Raw genomic sequence first — 27,773 nt, 5'->3', positions numbered from 1 at the left:
AAAATATCAAACCCTCCACTAAAATCTAAATGTACTACATCAACTTCATTCCCTTCATTTACCAAATGTGTAGTTTTAAAGAGCAATCAAGTTTTTCTGCCAACCTTTGTTCTTTATAAATCCATGCTTCTTATTACTTGTTATTAATCTTCACCAGTTTCCCTTCTCTTATTTGATTACTTTAATATAGACAGAAGTTAGATGTACCAAGACAATAATTGACAGAGTTGCACTCTTCCACATGACAACTGGTCCCGCATATTCGTTTACCTCTAATTTTTTGAGATTTTCCTAGTTATCTATCAGCTTTCAAAAGTCATATTTTACAGTAAGTTATGAAGATCCAATGGTCAGCCTTAATTTAGGAGCATTTTTGTCTACATCATCTTCCTTCAGACTCCTGCTGGCTCATGCCAGGAAACTGAAGTATGAGAATTTCAAAGACCCATATGAAAACCCCAAAGCTGAAGCAGAGGGCAATTTGAAAGATGAAAAATTACCCAATGCATCTCTTTGGCTCTAACTACACTGCAAGTGAGAATGTGATTTCTCTGCTTATGTACAGATACTTGTGCTAGCTCTCATCGAGTCAGTGAGGCCATGTCTACATCTAAAATTTTGCAGCGCTGGTTGTTACAGCTGTATTAGTACAGCTGTATAGGGCCAGCGCTGCAGAGTGGCCACACTTACAGCAACCAGCGCTGCAAGTGGTGTTAGATGTGGCCACACTGCAGCGCTGTTGGGCGGCTTCAAGGGGGGTTCCGGGACGAGAGAGCAAACCGGGAAAGGAAACCAGCTTCGCCGCGGTTTGCTCTCTCGGTCCCGGAACCCCGAGCAAGCAGGTCTCCTTCCCTGCGGTTTGCTGGGTGGCTCCGGGACCGAGAGAGCAAACCGCGGCGTTCCCGGTTTGCTCTCTCGGTCCCGGAACCCCGAGCAAGCAGGTCTCCTTCCCTGCGGTTTGCTGGGTGGCTCCAGGAATGCGAGAGCAAACCGCGGCGAAGCTGGTCTCCTTTCCCGGTTTGCTCTCTCGGTCCCGGAACCCCGAGCAAGCAGGTCTCCTTCCCTGCGGTTTGCTGGGTGGCTCCGGGACCGAGAGAGCAAACCGGGAAAGGAAACCAGCTTGATTACCAGAGGCTTCCTCCTTCCACGGAGGTCAAGAAAAGCGCTGGTAACTGTCTACATTGGATTACCAGCGCTGGATCACCAGCGCTGGATCCTCTACACCCGAGACAAAACGGGAGTACGGCCAGCGCTGCAAACAGGGAGTTGCAGCGCTGGTGGTGCCCTGCAGATGTGTACACCTTCAAAGTTGCAGCGCTGTAACTCCCTCACCAGCGCTGCAACTTTCTGATGTAGACAAGCCCTGAGTGTATAAATAGAAGCATAGCTAGAACAGCACAGGTGGAGGTATGGCTGAGCTGCACTAAGTACAAACCTACCTGAAACTGGTGGGTATGTACACAGCACGGTTCAGCTGTGTCTCCACTACCACTACCTGTGTTACAGCAGCTATACAGCTATTTATACTCGCATTAGCTAGCTGAGAGCTAGCACAAGTATGTCTACATAAGCAGGGGAATTACCCACCCAGATCATTGTATAGACATTGTTGCTGCAACTATAAACAAAAGCAATCAGTTTGTCTCCAAATCTCTTTAGCATCCACTAACTAGGAAGAACAAAAGGCATAGAACTAAGATGAACACTGTCTTTTTGTTGAATATCTTTCTTTACCTGCTCTGCTGTGAACAGTGGTTCATCACTGATGCAGGAAACTATGATAGAATGCATATCCAGCTGTTCTCGAAGCTCTTCATCATCTGATAGGTCAAGGTTCAAATTTTCATTTAACTGAAAGCACACACAGAAAAAGTGAAAGGGCAAAAAGTTATAATATATGAAGAAAGTCTGGTTCCATTATTGTTGACATCAAAACATTAGATTCTTGCTCATAATCAAGAATCTAAAAGATATAAATAATTCTTATACCATAAAACCTAATACATCTCAACAAAAGTGAAAATGAAACTGTAGTTGAAGTGTATTTTATTAATTTATCATCTTTTTGTTTTGAAAAGAATATTAGCATGTTCTTTACTTTCCCAAAGGAGGAGAAAAAAGAAAAAAGACTGCTTTAAACACACACCACTCACTCGATGCCATGCAAACATTTGTAGATTAGCCAATCAGTCCATCAGACTCATGTAGTTGACCCTGTACTCCTTCAAAGAGAAGCAAGATACCAAAACAGATGCACCAGTGAAAGGATACGCAACAGATTTATATTTATCAGACTTTCTGTAATTGTATAGAATTCTTTGTAAGATTACTGCTATTTACATCTGTGAAAGTCATCAGAATTTTTGACATATGCAAGAATGAACAGTGCATTTCATTACTTTATATACAATATAAATTAAGTCACGTGTAATAAAGTTACAATTAGAAGCCAGGGTGGGCAGATAATTCAAGGTTGTGATTTTCCAGCCATAAAACAAAACTTTTTATTTTCTGGAACAAAATTCTGTATGTTTTATTAAATAAGAAAACCACACACATACTGTGGGATTCCTTTCATAAGCATTTGTTCCTCAAACAAAAAGGCACACATTCTCATAAGAGCTTGCAGTTCCACAATTAAACAGGGGGATACAAAAATAAAGTCCCCAGATTAATAACGCTAGGCCTATCATTATGCCGTTATATACTGATATACTTTTACCACATTATTTGCATTTTCACCACCTTGTCTATTAAAACATTTCACCCAAACAAACCAATCTGAATGTGCTGAATACACTTGACTAATGCTGAATTGGCTATATGGGAACGTAAGCTCTTAAAAACTGTCAAAATTCTGACTTTAGCTGCCCTGTCATTTACTTGCTTTTTCATACCCTGGGTTCACTATATGACCTTTGCATTTGGGACTAATCATACTGGCTACACAATAAGAAAAATCCATTGCCTCACTTGAATCAGTTTTTTATTTTCTATTGTGCAATTCCAGTTTTGTTAACTAAATCAAGATTTTCACTGAGACTGTCAACTACCTGCATTCTGTCAAATCCCTCCCAAAATATCTTCACATTTAGTGCCTATTGAGTATCCTCCTGTATAAAACATGTGCTATGTGTTCATTAAAGTCTTTCTGGTGCTCAGTGCAAATTTAATCATGCTTGTGGTTGGATGCAAATATACACACAATCTTCCCAAATACCTCACCAACTGTCATTGGAAAATTGGGGTATCAATTCTATTTTTTCAATCACCTAGCTATTAGGCTGCAAAAGAACATCCAAACTTTCACAATATACTTCAGTATATTATTAAAATGACACTTCTTGGCTAAGCAATGCTAGTGGTGCCTATTTTCTCCATTAGGAGGAAGAGGCAAGTGTTGCTATATTTCAGTCTCACGTATTTGTAGAGCAAGGAAGTATATTTGGGCTCTGATCCTGCAACTGGATCCACACAGATGCAGGGATTTGCCTGCATCTATCTGATTGCAGGATATGGCCTTGGTTGGAAAAAGGCATAATAAATACCCACCCCCAACATTTTCGGATACCATTCAATACACAAGAGGCAAGACTAAGTGAACAAGAAGACTTCCACAGTTTATTACTGTCTTTCCCTTGCCCCTCTGTTATGCAAATTGGTCCATTTGTTGACCTGTCAGTCAGTTTAGAAGGAACCCACATCATAACACTTTATTGAAAGCGAGGAGAAGAAATGTATGCATCAGATCTGTTAGTGTTAAAAGACAACCCCTGCTGCTAATGCCAATACAAACACATTAAAAAGGAAAATATTTTGAAGTGATCACAAATAAGTATTTTAATAAAAATTACATCCTATGTTGTTTCTGTACCAAGAGGAAAAAGCCTCAAAAGGTTTTTGGCTACAGTCAGAACTTACCCCTTTTTCTGAGAGATTCAGTGTTGGCATATGCAAAGCTCTGGTGTGGGAGGACTTCCAGTCAACTGGCATTACATTACCGTAATTATCAGTCAAAGCATTCCAAATCCTGGACAAAAAGATTAAAGAAAAACTGATACTGAAACAGAAACAAAAAATAAAAACCAAAACAGAATATCTTTTTTCAATACCTGTATCAAATTGGGTATTCTCTGAAGTATTCAATTAAAAATATTTTTAAGTTATTACAATCAAAGAAATAAATGCTGCAAAAGTTTGGTTTTATTTATGTATCCGCATGAAATGCAAAAAGGTGAATCATTTGCTGATGCTTGCACATCAGAGAAATAAAAAGAAAACTGAAAAAGAGCCATGCTTCCTGATGGGTCATGTAACAAAATTGGGGAGTAAATTTCCCTTTGTTGAAATGTTAGCCAGACAATGGTCTGTACCCTTTCCTACTTCTTTTCTGTGTTATTCTAATTTCCCTTGCCTCATGCGTCTCAAACCAGGAATTAGAAAGTGCTGAGCAGCAACTCCCAAGCCAAAACTTCACTTAATTTCAGTGAAGACTGCACAACTACAAAGGAATGTACAAGTAAAAATAAAAATGCACTAGTCAGGAAAGTCTCTAATGTTTATGGAAGTGAAAGATTAAAAAAGAAAGGTTAAAAGTTAACTTTGTTACAAATCCATTTGCAATACTGCTTTGTGTCTAGAACTATCCATGCTTAGTTTCAGGCCAAAGATGAAGATTTGGGCTTTTTCAGAGAAGTTTCTTTAGTCATCTGAGTTAAAGAAAAAAAAAATCCTCCCCTCCCCATCTAAAAAAAATATAGTGAGACCTAAAAATGACTAAAAAAAAAAGCTTAACTTCAAATTTTGTGTGGGGCTACACCTGGGTGAAGAACTGTCACTTTGCTAATTAAAACCCTCCATATACATTTAAAAATTTAAAACTGCTTATTGTGTATACTCATTATGAGATTTTTATTGTCATGTTTCAGATCCCTCTGATCTTCCTCTCTCATGGGATGAAGTTGAACAGGCTGCTGGATGCCCATCAAATCAAAAGAAAACTCTCCACAGGATTTGTGGTAATGTCCAATACATGTCATAACAACGGCCATACCAGGATAGACCAAAGGTCCATCTAGCCCAGTATCCTGTCTTCCAACCGCGGCCAGTGCCAGATGCCCCAGAGGGAATGAACAGAAAATCATCAACTGATCCATCCCCTTGCCCATTGCCAGCTTCTAGCAAACAGAGGCTAGGGACACCATCCCTGCCCATGCTTGCTAATAGCCATTCATAGACCTATCCTCCATGAATTTATCTAGTTCTTTTTTATTTATTATTTATTTATTATGAAACTAGGACCCTGTCTTGATGGGCAAAGGGGCACTGTTAAACCATTTTAGCTCCATGGGGTCAGCTTAGGAGGAAAGCCCTGCTGGTGCGCAGTGACAGTCTGTTTATCCCGCGGAAAAGGTGCGGCACTAGCTCACCTTGGCTGAGCCGGGTTACAACACTAGCGCACACGGGTTTATAACCCCAGGGAGAAAGCACAGAGAGCTGACAAACTCGGACGTTGACCTTTCACGTTGCTTTCTAAGCGGCCATATGAAAGATGAGGACAGCCGTTGGCAGCGGCTCTGGTTAGCCAGCGCCCACAGGGCCGCCTCGGGAGTTCAGAGCCAAGCGGCGCTGTGCCCACACAGCGGCTCTGTCTGCTGACTACAGCGTGGACAGGCCCAGCACACACAGACCAGCAGAGCCACAGGCCTGTCAGCCGGGCGCCCCCGCCCCACCGAAAGGGGACACCCGCCTCGCCCGTTACTTTAGCCCCTCCCCCCGGGGACACCCCCACCCCACCGAACGGGGACACCCGCCTCGCCCGTTACTTTAGCCCCTCCCCCCGGGGACACCCCAACCCCACCGAACAGGGACACCCGCCCCGCCCGTTACTTTAGCCCCTCCCCCCGGGGGACACCCCAACCCGTTTGCCCCCTCAAAGGACTCCCCAGCCCAGGCCTTCGCACCCCCAACGGACCCTTCATGCGCCGCAGGCCCCAACAGGGGCCCCCGCGCGTGCCGTTCACCCCCCTCCCGGCGCCCCGCCCCCGCTCACTCGTCTTTCTCTAGGGCGCTCTGCTCGCTGAGGGGCCGCGGCGGGACCCGGCTCTCGCTGCCGCCGTCCCGAGGCGGGGGCGGCTTGAAGCAGAGGAGCAGCTTTTCCCTCAGGTTTCCAGGCCCCCAAGTGTCCCCGTCCCGGGCCGGCTCGGGGCTGCTCCCTGCGGGGGGCTGGAAGCCGGAGAAATCCTGCCAGTCCCCGGGGTCCCGCGGCGAGGCCGCCGCCATGGCCGTTACCGAGACACCGGGCTGCGCGCTCGACGGAGCGCGCTCCCAGGGCTCCTCCCGCTGCAGCGGAGACGGGGCGGGGCCGGTCCCGGGCCGAAGGAGCCCGCTGGGGGCCTTGGCGCCCAAAGAAGCCGCCCGCAAACGGCGGAGGCTGCTGCGCGGCTGGCATAGCCCAGGGCCGGCGCTGGGGTCCTGGGAGCGGGGGGAGAGCGGAAAGGAGCCAGCTCCGCCCCCGTCCCGAGCGAGCGTTGGAGTCCCGGAGCCCCGCGTGCGCGGAGCCGCCCGACTCCTGCCCTGGCGGGCGGTGAGGAGGCGGCGGAGCAGAGCGCGAGGCGCTCGCAGCCCCGGCGGGGCCGTTGACCGAGCTGCGGCAGGCAGGTAACCCCAGCAGGCCCGCGCCGCGAGCCTCCTACCCCCGGGACCTGACCCTGGCCCCGGCCTCCTCTAGGCGGTGCCCGCTTCCTCTGCCACCATTCTCCCTCCGGCCGGCGCTGGCCCTGAGCAAGGTTCAGCCTCTGCGCGGACTCGGCCGCGGCCTGGGAGGTGCCGCTGGACCGGCAGAGGTCAGTGGTTCCCATGCCCAGTCAGGCTGGGGGCACTTCGGGCAGCCCCTGGTCAGTGTTTTCAGTCAGGCCTGGGATGCAGGTGGCGCTGAAAAGGGTTGCAGCTGAACCGCCGCGGGAGGGGGCATAGCTCATGGGCGGGCAGGGCTAGAATTCATCCCCCCGGGACAGGTTGGAGAATTGCTCAGAAATCACCAAGCTGAAATTCAGTGCAGCCCATGCACAGCGCAGCGTGATCGCCATAGCCAAAACCCTGAGATCACCAGGAGAATACAAAGGAGGAAAACTTCCAAAAAAAGTCCCCTGTGAAACTGCATGACTGGAATTAATTTGCAAACTGGACACCACCAAATTAGGCCTGAATAAAGACTGGGAGTGGATGAGTCATTATAAAACCTAATTTTACTTTACTAATTCCCCCCCCCACTATTACTCACACCTTGTCAACTGTTTAAAATGAGCCACCCTTATTACTCCTATAAAAGTGATTTTTCCTCCCTTGGTATTCTACTGATAATTAAATTGTCTGGTTAGACTGACCCTCCCCCCTCCTCCGTAAGGCAACTCGCATCTTTTCATGTACTGTGTATAAATATACCTGCTACTGTGTTTTCCACTCCATGCATCTGATGAAGTGGGTTCTAGCCCACAAAAGCTGATGCCCAAATAAATTTGTTAGTCTCTAAGGTGCCACAAGGACTCCTTGTTTTTATATATGAGACGTAAGGTAATTGTCTCACTCTACTCATCACTAGTGAGGCCCATGATGAGTCCCATATGCCCTATGTTAAGAAAGATGTGGACAAATTGGAGAGAGTACACAGGAGAGCAACAAACATGACAAATAGTTTAGAAAACCTGATTTATGAAGAATGGTTAAAAAAACAGCATATTTAATCTTCAGAAAAGATTGAAGGGGGACATGCTAAGTCATCAGCTATGATAAGGACTTATAAAGAGAATTATGATAAATTGTTTTTTGTCTGCTGAAGGTAGGATAAGAAGCAATGGGCTTAATCTCCGCTAACTGTAAGGATAAATATGGTCTGGAATAGGTTCCAAGGGAAGTTGTGGAATCCCTATCATTGGAGGTTTTTAAGAACAAGTTGGATAAACAGCTTTCAGGAATGATCTAGCTTTTCCTGGTCCTGCCTCTGCACAGGGGGCCTGGACTTGATCTCTTGATGTCATTTACAGTCCTACATGATTTTTCTTCTCCAACTACTGCTCTTCTGCTGCTCCTTTGTCCCCATTGTGCCTCTCAGTTCAGCAGAGACAGATGGCCAACAACATTGCTTTCTGGACCTGAGCAGCAGCAGCATGTTCCATCCTCCAAATGACAGACATGGTGAAAGGGAAGTGGACAGGTGGTAAAGAATCAGAAAGACAATGACAAGGAAAAAATTGATGAGAGCAAGCTTGTAACAGAGAGGGAAAGGGAGGAAAGAAAACACTGCAGCTACAAATGGGAAGGCTGGTCTTGTGTCTAATGCACAGAACTGGAGAATCAGGACTCCGGGGATCTATTCCCAGCTTTGCCACTGACTCACTGTGCAACTTTGAAAAAATCCTGTCACAGCTCTGTTCTTCAGTTTTCTTATCTATTTTATAGGTAGGAGAAAGTACCTTAAAATCCTAGGATTGAAGTATCAGCATTAATTTATTATTAGATGGGTAGATAGGCTGAATCAAAAGGTACTTATTGCACTTCACTTCCACAGCAATGTCAGTCGAGGAGATCCTTAGTACTTGGCACCAGTATACTCCAGCTCCTGCCCCTCCAGTGTCAGCTCTTCCCATTGGAGCTGTTGGGGGGAGGTGAAACCCATGCAGCACACAGGGCAATAGCACTCACACGTAGTCTATTGTCTATCTCCATCCAACCCTTCAGATGTCATCTCCTGCCTTGGCATGCTGCTTTTCTGTGGTAGCAGCAATCACTTTGCATTCTGTTCTGCCCATGGAACAAGCCAGTCAAGGAAGAGCCCTTCCACTTCCAGAAGCTTCAGCTGCAATTGTAGAGTAGGAAGAAAAATGGGTTAGGTATCTCAATATAAAATCCTAGTGGAGACAAGATACTGTCGTTTCTACCTCAGTGTAGTTAGTTCAGGTAAATCCCAGCTGTGGTTAGAGTTGACCATGATTACCACACTGAGATATAAACTACTTGTGCTTTGTCCGCACTAGGATTTTATGTTGAAGTAGCTAACTTGAGATGGCTATATCAATGTAAAGACACACCTCTTTTTGCAGATATAGAGGCTGAACTTTAGGCTGTCTACTTTGGATTTACATGGCAGGAGAGAACTTATTTTAAGAGAGAACCTGCATATATGGGTCTCTTGTGCAATGGACCAGGGTACTTTCCTGTTAAATGAAACACCAGTGTTTTGAACCTATCCTTGGGCATGCTCTTTGTTTTTAATTTTTTCCTGGATCTCCCATGGATTAGAAAGCTCTCACACATGACAAATTAGGCAGGGTGGGGGGCTCTCTGCCATCACTTGAGCTGAAAGAACCAGTGCCTAACACCTAATGGTTAAATCTATGGCCTGAGCACTCCTACAGCATAAGTTTTCAGATAATATCCCTCAAGGTAGCACTGGTTTCATCCACCACCTATTCAAAGGCAAGTATTTAAGGATACAGGCCAAGAATAGGCAGCACTTAGTTTCATATGAAACTAAGCATTTTTTTATTTATAATACCAACACAATCTACATTATTGTGAACAAATACATTACATTCTCAGTTCATGATCCTAGGAATTGATAAGGTCTTCAAAGAAAGGCTTACAGAGGCTAATATCCTGCTACCTGTTCCTCTGGGCTTTGTGGGGGCAGCTGCTCCCTTCTACTCACAGTACTCCAGTTCTCTTTGCACAAGACACACAGGGCCCAGGGAATTACTGGTGTCAAGTTAGAATAAAATTATTCCAGTAATGTTATACTGCCCAGATGAAAGAAAATATTCACTGCTGGTTGTTCGGCTGCTGTTAGATTGCCCAGAGCTGATTGGATTTGAAGATGCAGGCAGATGTCTCAGCTTTGAAGTAGCTGGATATGAACTGATGAAATTGCAGTAATATTTCCTACTCCTATCACTCCCTTGAGCTCCCCTTCCCATAAATTCTGATTCTCCTGCTAAGCTTTCCTTGATCTCAGTTCTTAAATAAGACCCTCTCTGTATTTCCCTCCACTCCCCAGAACAGAATGGTTTCCGATCTGGTTCTAGGAAAGGGATTGGTGTTGAGGGAAAGTGAAGGGTCTTTGGGGATTTGACACAGTCTCTCCAATACTCTTGTTGCCCTCTGGCTTTGAGGGTAAGTTATTGTAGACTCAGTAGTGTTAATGTCTACAGCACTGCTTCCCCCTTTGCACTTGACATGGATCTTGTTGGAGCTGACAGTTGAGAAGCCCTGCTATCCAAGAGCCACACTGAGCAAGGTGTGCTTAGCAACATCAACTTCAAAAGTCAAGAAATAAATTGTTATAGTCAAACACTGTCCCACTGTTCTTATGCCTTTAATTCAGCATTTTAAAATATAAATTATGAAACATAATACTATATAATGCAAACTAGATTCTTCTGTATATCCTTATAGAAATGAAGGCACGAGAATGTATTATTTTATACACATGGTTTAATGTTTGTCTGAATGGTGTCTGCAAACAAGCCATGTTTAAAGCTATTGCAATGATTTTTTCAAAATACTGGACATTTATGGCTAAATGGCTAAGAGTTTAAGACAGTCCCAACTTTGATACAGTCCCTCTGTTTAAAACACTAAATATGGGGTGGTGGGGGGACGGGGGCAGCCCTAGAGGAAAAAATGGAACAAAAAGATCACCTGATCAGGATGGTGACAGTGCTCGTGAACTGCTAAGGGAGGTTAGAGAGGCTACAGAAGCAGAAAGCACAATAACGGGTGATTTCAACTATCCTCATATTGACTGGGAAAATATCACCTCAGCGCATGACACAGAAATAAAATTTCTAGACATCAGAAGTGATGACTACTTGGAGCAGCTAGTCCTGCAATCACACGGGAAGAGGCAATTCTTGATTCAGTCAAGTGGAATACAGGAGCTGGTCCAATAAATAGCTGAGCCTCTCAGTAATAGTGATAATAGTGTAATTAAATTTAACATCTTTGTAGAGTGAATAATACCAAAAAAAACCCCACCTTGGTACCATTTTACTTTAAAAAGAGAAACTACACAAGAATGCATGTCAGATGGAAATTAAAAGGAACTGTCACAAGAATTAAATGCCTGCAAGGAACATAGGAGCTATTTTAAAACACCATAACAGAGGCTCAGGCCTAAATGTATAACCCAAATCAGAAAAGACACAGGACCAAAGAACAGAACAATGGCTAAACAGCAGTGTAATGGAGGTGATTAGAAGCAAAAGGCATCCTTTAAAATTTTGAAGTCAAATTCTAGTGAGGATAGTAAGAAAGCGCACACACACACTGGCAGGTTAGGTGTAAAAGTATGAGGCAGGCAGGCTAAGAAAATTTGAGAAGCAACTTGCTAAAGACACAAAAACTAACAATGTTTTAAAGTACAGCAGGAGCAGGAAGCTGTCAGACAGATGACCATAGTGTTAAAGGAGCACTCAAGGAAGACCAGGCCATTGTAGAGAAGCTAAATTAATTATTTGCATTGGTCCTCATTGCAGAGGATGCAGAGGTTTTGGAACAAATTGATAAACAGTAATAAGTCACCAGGACCAGATTGTATTCACCCAAGAACTTAAATAAAAATTGCAGAACTACTAACTGTGGTATGTAACCTATCATTTAAATCAGCTTCTGTACCAGATGACTGGAGGATAGCTAATGCGATACCAGTTTTTTTTTAAAGGCTCCAGAGGTGATCCCGGCAATTACAGGCTGTGATAGTCTGTACCCCTATGTTCACCCATTTTACAAGACTGATAACCCACAAGACATACTTTGTACAAAATGTATCATTTGAAAACTCATTTTACCAGGACAATAATGAGTTATGTGTGGCAACACAATACTGTATGATGTTAGGCATATTCCAGATCTGGGAAAGCAGCCCAAACCAAGTTCTGAGAGACAAAAGGCAAACCGATGCCTCAGTCAGGCATCAACAAAATCAATTAGACTATCACCTGGGTAAGTGGCCATTCTTTGGCATGAAGAAGGGTGTAAGTGAGAAATTTACATCTTGGCAATGGAACAGCTGGCAGTTTCCATTCAACAGACTTCTTGTGGCCTGAACCTCAACTAGAGATGATTTTCAAAGAGGAAAATGACAAAAAAGTGAGACTATAGGACACAAATTCTCTCTCCCTTCATCTCTACTCATGGCAAAAAAATGCTTGAAAGACAAATGAAGCATCATTGGATGGGGAAGTGATCCTGGCTGAAAGATTCAGCCAGTAAGACTGCTAGAATATATGGTGAGAGCGATCCTTTGCTTTAAGTTCACTTGGCTTGTTAAGTTAGGTGTTAGTTTGCATTTTACCTTTTATTTCTTTGTAACCAATTCTGAATGTTATGCCTCATTACTTGTAATCACTTAAAATCTTATCTGTAGTTAATAAACTTGTTTTGTTTTATCTAAACTAGTGCATGTTTGAATTGAATTGCTTAAGGAATTCAATTTCAGATAACAGGGTTTGTGCGTATCATTTTCTATTAATGAAATGACACTTTCTATAAGCTTGTATTGTCCAGAAAGAAAGAGCTGGGCAGTACAGGATGCATATTTCTGGGGACAAGCCTGAGGCTGGAAATTTGCTGGTGTCATTCTGCAATATAATTCAGCAGTGACTTGCTAAGAGCTCTCTTATACTCACCTGGGAGTAATTTACATGCTGGAGGCTGTGAGTGAGCAGGCCCGGAGTGGCTGCTCTGACAGCAAAGCAGTGTATAACACACTCCAGGCTGGAGAATTGAGGGGATACAGCTGTTCAACAGTTCAGATTGTACCATTGGTTATGGCACACAAGTCAGTAAGCCTAACTTCAGTACCAGAGAAATTGGTTGAAACCATCCTACAGAACAGACTATCAGACACATAGATGGACACTTTTTGTTGGAAGAAGAGTTAATACAGCTTTTGTAAAGATAAGTCATGCTTCACCCATCAATTAAAATTCTTTGAGGATGTCAACAAACACATAGATAAGGGTGATCCAGTTGATACATATTAGTTGGATTTTCAGAAAGCATTTGACAAAGTCCTGTACCAAAGTGTCTTAAGGAAACTAATTAGTCATAGTATAATGGGAGGTCCTTTTGTAGATCAGTAACCAGTTAAAAGAAAGGAAACAGAGTAGGAATAAATGGTCAGTTTTCAAAATGGAGGGAGGTCAACAGTAGAGTCCCCCAAGGATCTGTACTGTGCTGTTCAACATATTCATTAATGAGCTAGAAAAGGGAGTGAACTGTGAAATGACAAAGTTTGCAGATGATACAAAATTATTCAAGATGTTAAGTACAAAGCCAACTGCAAAGAGTTACAGGCAGGGCCGGATTAACTCTCCTGCGGGTCCCAGGCTATTAGATTTTTTGGGTCCGCTGTATACAAGGCTTTTTCCTAATTTAAAACAAAATGATTAAAATTATGGCATTGAGGCTATTAACGCTATACTAAACTTGCCTTTTAATTAACAAAGCCATTCTGTGGTTACATTTCAGTCTTAAAACATGTAGAATATAGGTAAGTTAATTCAAAATAGCCTACTTCTTTCCTTAGAACAGTTGTTATATTAGTTTCTTTCTGGGAGGGATTTTGGGTGCAGTAGTGGGGGCTCCAAGCTGGGGCAGAGTGTTGGGGTGCAGGAGACAGGGAAGGCTCTGGGAGGAATTTGGTGGAGGGGATTCTGACCTGGGGCAGATGGTTGAGGTGCAGGAGAGGGAGCGAGGTGTAAGCTCCAGCCGGGAGGCACCAGGGCCGCCCAGAAGATTCAGGGGGCCTGGGGCAAAGCAATTTTGGGGGCCCCTTCCATAAAAAAAATTGCAATACTATACTATATTCTTGTGGGGGCCCCTGTCGGGCCCAGGGCAAATTGCCCCACTTGCTCCGCACTCACAGGCAGCCCTGGGAAAAATTAAACCTTCTGCATCTCAGCACAAACCCAGTTTTGAGAAAACTTCTTTACAAGGTATCACTGGTTCTCAGCATCAGCTAGTGCTAAAAGGCACTAAAGCTCTTTAAAAGGGTTGCACAAATATTTTCTGTCAAAACTTTTTTCTGCATTGAAAACTAGGGTTTTTTAAAAAGCAGAAAAAAAAACACGGACAATGTCTGCTTTCCTTCAAAATTTGTTGTGGTTTTTTTAATTGAAAAGCTGAAATTAGTCTGCCAAAACCTGAATATGGTTTGGGGTTTCAGAAGTGTGTGGCCAAATATTTGCTGCTTGCTGTGTTTGATTGTTTAAAGAAACAAAAAAAAATCAGCGTAAAAAAAATCCAGAAACTTTTAAAACCACCTCAGCTTGTGACCAAACGCCTGAGCCCATCCAGTCAGAGATTTTTCCAGGTTTCTGATACTCTGCTGGCTTCCTTGACTTGCATCTATCTCCATAACTTTGGGTTCATTTAGCTTAGAACATAAGAACAGCCATACTGGGTCAAACCAAAGGTCCATCCAGCCCAGTATCCTGTCTACTGACACTGGCCAATGCCAAGTTCCCCAGAGGGAGTGAACCTAATAGGTAATGATCAAGTGATCTCTCTCCTGCCATCCATCTCCACCCTCTGACAAACAGAGGCTAGGGACACCATTCCTTACCCATCCTGGCTAATAGCCATTAACGGACTTAACCTCCATGCATTTATCTGTTTCCTAGAGACTGGCTCCATGGGGTTCCTCACAAACTGGAGACGGTTACTGTGGGTTTGTCTTTAGTATAGCTTATGTACATACTCCACGAACTGAGCATTTGAGCTTGTTCCAGAATCTGGGGTGAGCCTATGTTGTGAAAACTGAAATGCTCAAAATAGCGCATGCATGTGAATGGACACAAGGTGCTAAAATTAAATTAACCCAGGGGTTCTCAAACTGGGGTCAGGACCCCTCAGAGGGTCACGAGATTGTTACTGGGGGTCACGACCTTTCAGCCTCCACCTCGAACCCCGCTTTGCCTCCAGCATTTATAATAGTGTAAAATATATAAAAAAGTGTTTTTAATTTATAAGGGGGGATCGAACTCAGAGGTTTGCTATGTGAAAGGGGTCACCAGTATTAAAGTTTGAGAATCACTGAATTAACCCCTTGAAAACCACAGGGAATGCAGGGGAGTGGGGGGTTTCCCTTGGTAGGGTTGGGAAGGATATTGCTCTTCTCATGTGATCCCTCCCCAAGTGGCTAATTTTAAATTAAGCTACCCTCCCCTGACATGAATCTCCCTAAGGCACTGAAATTAAATATAGACTATAATTTGGCATTTGAGAAGTGAAAGGGATGGTAGACCTAATGGAAAAGCTAACAGCTTGGCTCTTTTGCAAGCCTCAAACTGCTGAATGAGCTTTAGGTAGGGAAGGCTGTACCTCCCAAAGAGCCTGGCCCTGCCCCCTATCCAACCCCCACCCACTTCCTGCCCCCCGACTGCCCGCCCCCACTCAGAATCCCCGACCCATTCTGCTCCTTGTCCCCTCACCGTCCCCCAGAGACCCCAACCCTGCTCCCTTTCCCGACTGCCCCGACCCCTATCCACCTCCCCCGCTGAGTTCTGACCGACCCCCGGAACGCTCACGCTCCAACTCCCCCCATTCCCTGTCCCCTGATCGCCCCTCTCAACCTCTGTGCCCTCCCTGTCCCGACTGTCCCCGGGACTCCCTGCCACAGGTGGCTCCCAGCCAGCAGCACAGCAAGGGTTAGGCAGGCTGCCTTCCTTCCTGCCATAGCCCTATGCTGCTCCCGGAAGTGGCTGGCTGCTGGCACATCTCTGTGTGCCGCTTGGGGAGGGGGAGAGCGTGTCCCCGTGCATTGCCCATGCCCACAAGCGCCACCCCCACAGCTCCGATTGGCCAGTTCCTGGCCAATGGGAGCCACCTTCCCCCCAAGGGGCCTCAGACATGCCAGCAGCCAGCTGCTTCTGGGAGCAGCATGGGGCCTCAGCATGCAGGTAGCCTGCCTGAGCCCTGTTGCGACGGTTCCCCCTTAGCCTGGGGCACTGGATTGCAGCCCCTAAAGCCCTTGCATTAATCCGGCCCTGGTTACAGAGGGATCTCACAAAACAACAGATGAAATTCAGTGTTGATAAATGCAAAATAATGCACATTAGAAAAATATAATCCCAACTATAAATTCAGAGATGACTAGTACCTGCTGAGTAGGGAGGCACAATTTAATGGTCCCCCTCTCCCTTGAACAGCTTGAATCTCTCCCCCAACTCCCAGGCACACCCCCCCCTCCTTATTCTCAATGCCTCCTCCCTGCAACTCCCAGCTGTTTGCTTCTCCCTTTCCCTGTGGCCACAGCTTGCAGTTCACCAGCTCCAGGAGCTGCTGCACAGGGAGCCAGCCCAGCCAGCAAACTCTGGCAGAAATCTGGGGGAGGGGGATGCACATGACCATGCGTGCCGCCCCCCCCCCCCCCACGTTTCCTCTGTATATATACAAAATTAAAGCTTCTAAATTAACCATTACCACTGAGGCTAGAGATCTGAGTCACCATGGATACTCAGTCTCTGAAAACTTCAGCTCAATGTGCAGCAATGGTCAAAAGGCTAACAATGTTAGGAACTATTAGGAAAGGAGTAGAAAATATGACAGAAAATATCATGCCACTATATAAATGCAGGATACACCCACACCTTGAATAGTGTTCAGTTCTGGTTGTTCCATCTCAAAAAGGATATAGTGGAATTGGAAAAGGTTCAGAGAAGGGCAACAAAGAGGATCAAAGGAATGGTTTCCATACAAGGAGAGACTAAAAAGGTTAGTACTGTTTATCTTAGAAATTGACAACTAAGGAGGGATATGGTAGAGATCTATAAAATCACCAGTGGTGTGGAAAAAGTGAGTAAGGAAGTGTTATTTACCCATTCCCACAATACAAAAAATGGGGTCACCCTATGTAATTAATAGTTTGAAGGTTTAATACAAACAAGCAGAAGTACTTTTTCACACCATGCACAATTAACTTGTGAAACTCATTCCCCTGGTATGTGATGGCCAAATGTGGAACAGTTCAGATAAGAACTAGATAAGTTCATGGAGGATAGGTCCATTAATAGCTATTAGCCAAGATGGTCAGGGATGCAACCCCATGCTGGGGACAACCTTAAACCTTTGACAGAGGAGCTGGACGGGGAAGATGGGAGGATCGCTTCAGTTGTCCTTTTCTGTACAAGTCTACTGAAGCTCTGGTTCTGGCCACTGGATATTGGGCTAGCTGGAACATTGGTTTGACCCAGTATAGTAATTCTTATGTTAATATGTATTAAAGTTTAAGATGAGACATTTCAGTTTATGAGATGAGGTGAAGTTTGATATAGTCCATAATTTTATTGCTAGAACTTCACAGACATTTTCTAAAGACCCTGTGAAAATTCTTCAGTTCAAACCTCATGTGTGAGACAAAAACTGTCCCTAATTGAAAGGCCTGTAGTTGACCTGTCTTGGTTCAAAACTACTTTAGAACAATGTTGGGCAAAAATAATGTACAAATTCAAATGTGAAGGAAATAAATCACCATAGAATAAATAAATTATAAACTAATGTCTCAAACATTTTATGGTAGTCATTCATATGAACATTTTTTAAAAAGTGCATCATTAGGTTTAAAATTTTTATTGTGCTGCCAAGAGCCAAATTACAAGAAACCGCCTTACAGTTAAAAAAGTAAACAAGCAATCTGCTGAACTGCAGTGCACTCCGAGTGCCACATATGCGTCTATTTTATTTTTCAGAAAATTATATCTGCATTTCTCTTACAAGAGCACAACAGGAACCAAAGTAAAAGAGTGTAATGGATACAGCACATAGGATAAATCATATCTTTAAAATAATAATAAAATAATAAAAAACATTTTATACCATGTCCTATATCCTGCTAATATTTTCAGAATATGGCCTTGATTGTAAAACAAAAGCAAGCTTTTACATTTTCTGGATAAAGACTGCTTACTCTTATGCAAGGAATGGATGATTTGTCTTGACAGAATCTTTGTAATAGCTGGACAGAAACATATCTGTTTCAGTATCATATTGAGTACAAAATACTGGGAGGACTACATTTTTTCTTGTTTTTGGAAACTGAAGTCATATATAAATAGAAAAAAATGTTGACCCTTAATGAAACACCTATTTTTTTCTTTGATGCAAACAGCTAGAACACCATTCTGATATTCTAAAACAAAAAATTGTTAATCTTCAGATTAATAAATTAGGTCATTATAATAATAAATTAGGTTTTTTTTTTTTCAGTTTTAAAGTTCAGCAACCTCTGACCAAGTATTTACAACAATACTTGAGAGTTCCTTTACAAAAAAATACATTTTCTTTTCACATTAAGCATACTGGGTATCTGTGTCTTTTATGACAAGCATTTGTAAAAGAAAAAAAGGCAATGCACAAATGGGTAATTAGTATAAAAGTGCCAAGACCTGTCTGGAAAGTTAACTTTGTATTACACAGTCAGAGTTATCAATGAGGCAAGCTACAACAAACTTCCAGCTTAATGTGGACAATATTCCAGTAGTTGTTTCAAACAATTGTTTGAATTAAAAAAAAATCAAGGAGCTGATGGTGTTATTCTACGGAGCTGATTAGTGCTGCATGTATATTGCCATCAGTGTCTCTAGCCGATGCATTCATTAAAAGCCTTTTTAAGGCTAAGCAGGAAAAGAAAAAAAGAAACACCCTGAAATGTAGCAAGAGCAACGCTTACTGCTATAATCGTGCACATACCATACACACACACGCACACGCAAACACAAGCGTGTACACGCGTACATGCGCACGCGCACACACACAAAACACTTTCAAATCAAATAAAACGGTAGGTAGAATGAGATGCTCCTCTTGTCTTTTCTAAACTCACAAGCAATTAAGCACTGCTATGGAATGCCTGTTTTATCTGTTTCTGCTCTGGGTAAAATCTCTCAGATAAAAATACATTCAACAAGAAAAAAATAGAAAATTATATATATACTGTATATATACAGATTGATACTATATATATACTGTATATATACACATATACATATATAGTGTGTTTGTGTGTATGCACACACATTATATATATGCACATATATACACACAGACATACAAATACTTTGTTGTTTTTAGCATAATTATATTTACATAAATATTCCTATAATGCTAATGTTTAAAGAAGCATGATCTCCTTTTTTCTGAGCTTCAAAAAAGGTGCTTGAGTAATACACAATTAAAATTAAGTAGCTTCCTAGCATGGAAGTAGTTTCTAATCTGCATAACCAGTAAATAAGAACAGGAAAAACCTTAAAACAGTCTCTTTTTTACTCTTTCATTTAAGCAAGAGCTTTGTCCAACAAAAATATTTTTCCTTCTCCTCCACTGAAATTGTCCGAACAACCAGAGATTAACAACAAAACAAAAACACAACAAACAAAAGCCCCTGGAACTGCATGGTGTTCTTGACTTTCCCTTCCTTCCTTCAATACTGCCCTCAAAAGATCCAGTGCTCATATCAGGAATTATTTAGGCCTCAGTCATTTGCTAACTCTGCCAAAATCTGGCCAATCAGCTCTGCAGAAAACAAAATTAAAACAAAAAGCAGCACAAGGTATAATTTTATACATCCTTAATAAACCCACCCTTTATATTCTGCTATAACCTTTTCCTTGCTATTCATTAACTACTGCAGCTTCTTGTCATATAGAAAAATATATGCAGCTACACCATACCTGTGACATGACAGGTTCTGTTCTAGGAGTATACTTTTGTAGCAACAGCTGGGGAAAAAAAAAATCAGACCTCTGTTTTCTGTTTCCATGTGGGGTTAGGCTTTGCTGCAACAAATGCAGTTTCAGAGCAACAAGAAAAGCCACCATCCTGATGCTTGGCAATATTCTTTATTTGTTCTCTCCCCGAGCCAAGCTTGACCAGCTTTTCTTTCTTTGAAGCTTTCTCTCATTTCACCACCCAACCCCAAATTCACCCACCCAAACAATCTCTATAGCTATGTTACAAGCAAATACATCTTAACAAGTTTTAAAACTTTGGTTCTAAGAAAACTCTTGGTCAGTTATCGCAAGGAAAAGTGGGAATGTTTGTTCTGGCACATTGCAGGAGTCAGAGCCCATCCCAGTAAGGTCTTAGACTGTACATGAAGTCACAAATCCAATACAATCCACTAAGCAAGTGCACAATTCTAGTTTTATTTTAATAGCAGACTTAGTCTCTCGCTTTCTTTCTTTCTCAAATCCTTGGCAAAGGTGCAATTCTTCAAACTGTTTGATAGAAATTATCTGCCTGCAGGTTGTTCTGTTTTTGCATGCTGTAGAATCCACTGTATCTTGAATCTGGGTCAGCAATTCTTAGCATTCTCTGAGAACTGTCCACCTGGACCATGGTACCTTTCTTGCAATCCACGTATACCAGCTGATTGTTTAGGCAAGAAGGCTGTTGGAAAAGAAAAAAAAAAACATAAAAATCCAGTTCATACACCACTGTTGTCTTCTCTCCACAACAGGTAATGGGAAGTGTTTGTGACACAAAGTTCCCAAAAACAAAAATCACACTGAACTATTTATTTTTCTTTGTTACAAAGATTCAACTTTTGCAGTCCTTGCTAAGTCAAGACTCCCATGGACTGAGTAAGAGCTGAGTAAGGACTGCAATGTTTGGGCCACAGGTATATAATTTCTTGGGACCAGAAGCTGGCAAATGAATCCTTTTCATTTGGAAAGATTTGGTGACAACTCTGCTACCTTTACTATACATATTATAAAGTATTTTACAGTCTACATTTAATGAAAGCTTTATAATTTCAGGCTGGATTGTGCCTGTTAGATACAATACAATTTTACAAATTGCTATGAAGCCAGGGGCGGCTCTAGACGTCTCGTCGCCCCAAACATGGCGCGGGGGGCGCTCTGCCGCTGGCCGGTTCTGTGGCTCCAGTGGACCTCCCGCAGGCGTGCCTGCAGAGCGTCCGCTGGTCCCGTGGCTCTGGTGGAGCATCTGCAGGCACATCTGCGGGAGGTCCACCGAAGCCGCGGGACCAGCGGACCCTCCACAGGCATGCTGCTGAAGGCACTCTGCCTGCTGCCCTCCTGGCGACCAGCAGAGTGCCCCCTGCAGCATGCTGCCCCAAGCATGCGCTTGGCGTGCTGGGGCCTGGAGCCACCCCTGTATGGAACTATGACTCTTGAGGGAGCACTGGTATTCTGCTTCCCAGAATTCTGACAGGCAAAGGCAGCAGATCTGCTATTATATTACAACCCTTTACAAAGTCTAGTCTTCCTCCTACATGTCTCTTGCTCTGTGGGCAAGAGAGGGCTGCCTGCCCTCTTTGGGATGCCAGGCAGGGCCATCCTTAGGCATACACAGAATATGCAGCTGCGTAGGGCACCACAAAATTTGGGGCACCAAATTGCCCCAAATTTCACGGTGGCTTATGCAGCTGCATGCTTTATATGCAGCAGCGCCAGCAGCTAGTCCCATCCCCCAGCTGGCCCCCCTCTGAGGTGCGCCCACTGCAAGGGACAGGGATGTTCCTAGGGATGTGCGGGGCCTGGGACAACTCTCTCTACCCCTGCCCCGTCTCTTTCCGCCCCCATTTTCCACCCCTTCTCCCAAGCCCCTTCCCCCAGTGATAGATGCGGCCAAGAGGATTAACAGGGGGGCCTGGCACTGGCAGCAGGGGTCAGGCCTACCCCAGCGTTCACTAGCATTTGCGGGAAGCAGAGCAACCCAGCCCCAGCCTGCTCCACTTCCCGCTGCCAGTGAGTGCGGCGGGGTGGGGGCAGATCCCTTTCCCCAAGCCTTTTCCCCCCGAGCGACACGGCTGGGGCTGGGTCATTCCTGCTGCCAGTGCCAGGCCCCCTCCCCCCCCGCTAATGCCCCCGGCTGCTCTGGGCCTGTAGAGCCCCCAAAGCACACCCCCACACAGCTCCTGCCTCTTTGGCTCTGCAAGCCTTGAATACATCCCAGACCCCTCTGCAGGACAAGGGGAGGGGGAGCATGTGCTTGGGCTGCGTAGGGCACCATAATTGGTAGGGACAAGGCTCAGGCCAGGCACTGCCAATAGATTAGGGATGGCGCAGTCTCTATGCTCACTTGAAATCTGAAAAACTATACACTAATTTGCGGTTCCTCAGTGATCGGGTGCCCAATTTGAGACTGCTGAGAACCCACAGTTTCAATGACTTCATCTGGATTTGAGAGAGACTAGGTGGGTGAGGGAACATCTTTCATTGGACCAACTTCTATTGGTAAGAGACCAGCTTTTGTGCCACATAGATCTCTTCCTGAGGTCTGGGAAAGGAATTCCCAGCATCACAGCAAAATGCAAGATGGAACAGATAATTTAGTATAAGTAGTTAGCACATATTGTAAGGACCCATTCAAAGGTAGAGTGGGGTCCCATTAACACCTCTGTAGTCATAGTGCAAAAAGAGGGGTTTAGTGGTTTAGACTGTTGTAATAAGCCAGATATCCAGTGTTTCTGTTCCCTCCATGATTTTTGGTATCTAGCAGAGTACGCTACACTGTAACTGCACTGCATTCATCTGGATTTGTTAGTGCTCAGCACTCCTGAAAATTAAGCCATGTCCATTCATCTCAAGTTGGGCATCCAAAAATAAAGAACATACAATCAAGTGAGTGCCTCTGAAAAATTAAAAATTACTTGTCCAACACCATATAGTAAGTCTGTGACCAAGCCAGGTAAAGAATTAATCTCTCCTGGGTCCCCTCCAGTGCCTTAATCATAAGACCATCCTTTCTGTACCTGAAGTCCATTCTCTCATTTATTATACAACTTCTAGCTTCTGCACTGAATGAGTCAGGGGTCCTACAGACAACTGCCTCTTTCATTACACATCCTGCCTCATTCATTGTTTAACCTGTGCACTGAATGAGGCAGGAGTCCTGTGGAAAAAATAATATGTGATCATGTAATTAGACTAACATAATGCATACGTACAAGGTGGATAGAGTTAAGGTTGCATCGTCTCTCTCGGATGATCCAAATCATAAAGAGATTTATTGATCAAAGATTTCTATTCAGTAATCCAGGTCTATTCATATCAAATCATCTTTTCTTTTCCAGATGTACCTCGAATAGTCCTTAAATGATTTTTGAAAATCTTTCCTAATTTATGGCCTGTTCCTGCAAAAGGATCTGCTTGAACAGACACTTGTACCTGTGCTGAGTCCCATTAACTTTAGCAGGACTCAGTGTTGGCCTGAAAGTCCAGTCCACAGATCATTTTGTAGGATCAGAGCCATACACATTACACTTCTCTGGAAAGCCTCTTTTTACAACCTTTAATTTCTATATTGGAATGACAGTAATCACACTGAGTACTGTGCTTCTTTGGCATTAAAAAGATTTAAAAATAATAGCTCACCTACCTGATTCTCTACTCTTATATTATATAGCTGGATGTAACTCATCACTACCTGGTGCTTTGTCTTTAATAAGATAAAAAGCTTGGTGGATAAATGAAGTGTAGTGGTCATAGTGCTTCTTAACTTTGGTAAGGTCTTTGATACAGTTCTGCATGACTTTCTCATAAATTAGATAAGAGAATCCTGGATTAGATGAAACAACTCATGATGTGTGATAGAGAGAAGTGTAAGTACACAATAAATGTTTGCCAAGTTAGATAAATGTTGAAGAGATGCTACAACATTTACCAGACCTGAAAGCTATTTACAGTGGGTCTAATACTCTTAACCACACAATTGCTGTTACTCAGGAAAAATATTAAAAAAGATGTTGTTTTACTAGTGATGATATAAGAAATGATAGCGTTTGAATCTGTGCTTAGACCACTACCAAATCTACAAATAGGTTGTTACAGAAAATCAATTTGATATTTTAATGTATAAAGACAGATTTACATTATTTGGCACTGATTTATACTAGTAATACCAGGTCATTAACTTCCCTGTCAAGATAGATAGTTGCCACTTCTTTCAATATGTAGGAATAAAATTGTTGGTAAGATTAATTTGTACAGTTCCCATTTCATCTATTAAAGGCAAAAATCTTCCCAAATGTTTAGATCTTTGGGATTTTGGAATGACTTCACATAATTTGCTTTATGTGAATCAATTTTTTCCCCAAAATTTGAGGTAATATAAGCCTTTTTGTTTACAGTTAAATATGTCCATTTATGTATATTATTTTGGATCATTACAATTAGCATCAGGGCTTCTGTTCTGGTGGTGTGAACTGTATCCTACTAATAAGCAGTAATGTTTTATTTTTTTTAAGTTATTCTGCTATAGATTTGTTTGCTTTGGATATAAAGTAAAATGTCATCACTTATGTAGGATGAAATTTTATGGCTGACATTTCCTTCTGTTTTTGTTTTCTCTCATACAGGCTGCCAATAGTTCAAATGAGAGGCTTGTGGTTTCTAGCTGAAAACACTCCATGTTTGGGAAAAAAACCATGATGTTTATTGGATTTTGCAGCGATTCAGGGCTATATGGCTGAAGTGACTAATGCACTGATGGCGAGACTTAAAAAGAATAACAGATCAAAGGCTTGTGTCAGTCTCAGCGATCTGATTTGTTACTATTATAAAGGGCTTCCTAACTGAATTATCTCTTAGTATGATTTCTAATGTAGTTATACTGTGAGAATTATTCATCTACTTTTCTTAAGAATGAGAAGCCTCATACTCAGTGTGTCCATGAAGCTAGGAAAATTTTGTCCCACACAGAACTGTAATGGGCACTGACTTATTGGAATACTAATGACCCAAAGAGACTTGGCTGCTCCAGACTGTCTATAAAGAAAGTTGTTATAAGAAATAGGAGAAATCTCAAGCACACAAATGACTGTAACCTTTCTAGATCAGAGACCTTATTTTCATTCTTGTATAATTTGAATTATATATGGAAACAATATAAATAAATGGATAAATAATAATTAAGAATGATTACTTCAGAGGAGAAGAGTGAGGGTGGCAGGAAGGCTTGTGAATATGTACAATTGGACCCGAGACATTTCCCAGTTGTTGAAACTTACTAGGAAGTGTCCCCCCATCCAACAGATAGAGGTACAAAAGAATTAGGGGTATCTGGAGGAAGTAACTCAAAAGAAAAAAAAAGGTGAGGTATTGAATAAAATTTGACCATTTGCATATTCACTAGTCTTCAAACAAGAACTTGCCTATAACTGAGAAAAACTGCACACGTCTAAGCCAATGGGTTACACTATGCAGGTGCTAGAGTTTGAAACAAAAATGCTTCTGTAAGCATTGTATAAGGTAATAGATTTTCCTAAATTTACTTGCAATAGCAAAAACAAGGTTTCTGGTAGATTTCAACTACTTAGCAAATCTAGAGCCTGATCTGGCAAACCCTTATCACACAAATAAACCTAGATATAGCCCTTCTAACTTAAGTGCCAGATTCTGAGACTTTTGCTATACTGAGTCACCCCTTACTTCAAGGGTCGTCCCACTCAAGTCAGTAGGACCACTTGCAGACTAAGGTTCTACTCATTGTGAGGAAAGGGTCAGAGTATGTCCCTAAACAACTTTGATTTTTATGTTGTCAAAACAATCCAATAAGTAATATTTTGCAACATTTAGGGGACATCTCATGTGATAGGACAGTAGAAAATTAGTAGAATAAAGATCTGCCATTGTCCCACTTATCTGCATCTATGGTAAATTTAGAGAAGATATAGCACAGCTGTTCCTACCCAAATTTCTCTGTGGGGCAAACCTTTCCTTTTTTACAGGAATTTGGGCACTGGCTTATATGGTCTCTTCCTTAATCTGTTGCTACTTCTGGCTGTGTGTTATGTACTCTTCCACTAGGTGGTGCTACACTGTATCTATACAAACTGCTTTGTAGCATGATTAAAAAACAAGCTCCTGAGTGGGACACAGTGGTGGGACTACTGAGGAGCAAGAGGAGGGCCTGGTGGGAGTAACAAGAACAAACAACAGAAAGAAACAAGAAAAATTATTAGAAAAGAAAACAAAAAAGTGTTAAAAGCACAGCAAGACAGAATGTGTGAGATGTGACAAGCAGGTTGAGGGCATGGTGTGATAGGTTCTAGAGACCCCAGGGACATGAGAGAAGTTGGCCCCAGACAAAAAGGGTTGGGAATTCATGGGTGCAGCAACATGTGTTTATCATTCATATAAATTGATATTTGAGAAAACTAAATTGAAATGGATAATTCTGGTAATGACTATGGTAAATGTGAAAGATGAAGGGTGATAAAAAAGGTGCTTTCAGAGATTGCTCTGACTGTGATTTCAATCAACAAGTAAAAGTCTGTTCCTCTTACCCTGGGTGCTGGTGAGATAACAAGCAGAAGTACTATTCAGGCTTTTATTATTATTGTAGTTCCACAGTTTTGTACTTAAAGCAGAGACTCAATCACTTATACGGGAAGAATACACTGTAACCTCTCCAAAATTATAGACCTTTTTTGTGGGCCAGAAAATGAATTTTCTGAGAATTTAAAAATAAATCCATTTATTAGTTTATGAATTCAAATTAATTTTTAAAAGAAATTGAGCATCTTTTTAAATCTTAAATGATCTTAATGGAATAATGCAGACTCTTCAAACCTATCATATAATGAAAACTCTCTGAAAGTTTGTGCATTGTTTAACTTTGATGTTTTTAACAGTTTAGTGGCCATTTTTTGGCATTATCATTCTTAACTGAAAGTTGTTTCTTCAGCAGTGATTGAAGACTAATATCCTTCTGCAGAAAGTTTCACCAGGAATTGCCCCTTTTCAAAATGTCTCATATACTATTGTTCTCAATGAGACTGAGAAAACAGACTGTCCTCAGTCAAGATGATGTTCTTGGTTTTGCTCCCAATGAGAACGATGATAGCATGTGGCCATTTTGGAAGAAGGGGTTGCCACACTGATAGACCAGTTCAGATGAGAGCAATAGGCCAGTTCACTTCTGTATGAATATCAAAGAAGTATGAGTATGCATTCAGAATAATTCACTCATACGCTAATAGATATAAAAAGAGATGCTAATGTTAGTGTATTCACTTATCTGTAACTGTCTGTTGTTAAATTATATTTGCATTGCATATACCCCTGTAATTATGTTTACATTATGTATACCTTGGTAATTAGATAACCCTACATCAAAGGTGTGGTAAGAATGTACTTGATGTATAAACTTAACGAAAACTACTGAAGGATTGTTATTTGTTACTACATTACCTTTTACATTGTGTATATCTCAGAGACTAAATTCATCAAATGTGAATGGAACCTTGGAAATGCTAATGAAGGACTTAATGGCTATAACAGGAAATGCTCATTTCAAAGCAAGAGATGGTGGAGGAGTAAAGACATTTTTCACATTGCCTTCTGTGTGGAAAAGCTATAAATATGATTAAAAAAAGGATCCAGCATCTCTGAACAATTTGAGCATTCATAGGGAAACATTCCAGATGCAAAACAGAGATCCACAAAAGTTATTTTGAGTAACCCTGAGAAATGTATGGAAAACTAGCAGATTATAACATCGCTGCCATTATTTTAGATTTACAAACTTAGACTCACTTGTTAATGTATTTTATGTGCTTTAACCTCTCAATAACTCACTTTTTCTTAGCTAATAAACCTTTAAGTTAGTTTAATAGAACAATTGGCTGCCAGAGTTGTCTTTGATGTGAGTCAGAGTATCACCTGACTTGGGGTAAGTGATTGACCCTTTGGGGTTGGGAGTAACCTGATGTGATCTGATTTTTGGTTTTAATAACCTTTTATCAC

At 42.4% G+C, this 27,773-nt stretch overlaps 2 protein-coding genes and 1 long non-coding RNA gene across 3 annotated transcripts in view; 1 reads left to right on the top strand and 2 right to left on the bottom strand.

Annotated features, from left to right (window-relative positions):
- The window catches only part of FEZ2 (fasciculation and elongation protein zeta 2), a 72,090-nt gene extending 47,615 nt beyond the window's left edge, over positions 1-24,475 (bottom strand). The window contains exons 1-4 of the mRNA XM_030557099.1: positions 24,380-24,475; positions 6,053-6,661; positions 3,922-4,030; positions 1,735-1,851 (exon numbers count right to left, since the gene is read on the bottom strand). Coding sequence (XP_030412959.1) covers positions 1,735-1,851; positions 3,922-4,030; positions 6,053-6,661; positions 24,380-24,453 — 909 coding nt within the window. The 5' untranslated portion in view covers positions 24,454-24,475. The remainder of the gene's footprint in view (positions 1-1,734; positions 1,852-3,921; positions 4,031-6,052; positions 6,662-24,379) is intronic.
- On the top strand, positions 6,582-27,643 carry LOC115648856. Its single transcript, XR_003999675.1, has 2 exons — positions 6,582-6,660; positions 24,383-27,643. It is a non-coding gene; the product is annotated as an uncharacterized LOC115648856 (long non-coding RNA).
- The window catches only part of CRIM1 (cysteine rich transmembrane BMP regulator 1), a 314,546-nt gene continuing 305,804 nt past the window's right edge, over positions 19,032-27,773 (bottom strand). Inside the window, exon 17 of the mRNA XM_030557098.1 lies at positions 19,032-20,445. Coding sequence (XP_030412958.1) covers positions 20,269-20,445 — 177 coding nt within the window. The 3' untranslated portion in view covers positions 19,032-20,268. The remainder of the gene's footprint in view (positions 20,446-27,773) is intronic.

This window comes from Gopherus evgoodei, chromosome 3, assembly GCF_007399415.2.
Source record: "Gopherus evgoodei ecotype Sinaloan lineage chromosome 3, rGopEvg1_v1.p, whole genome shotgun sequence".
NCBI classification, from domain to species: domain Eukaryota; kingdom Metazoa; phylum Chordata; order Testudines; family Testudinidae; genus Gopherus; species Gopherus evgoodei.
Note: the sequence above shows the minus strand (reverse complement) of the source record. Positions and strands in the feature narration are given on the sequence as shown.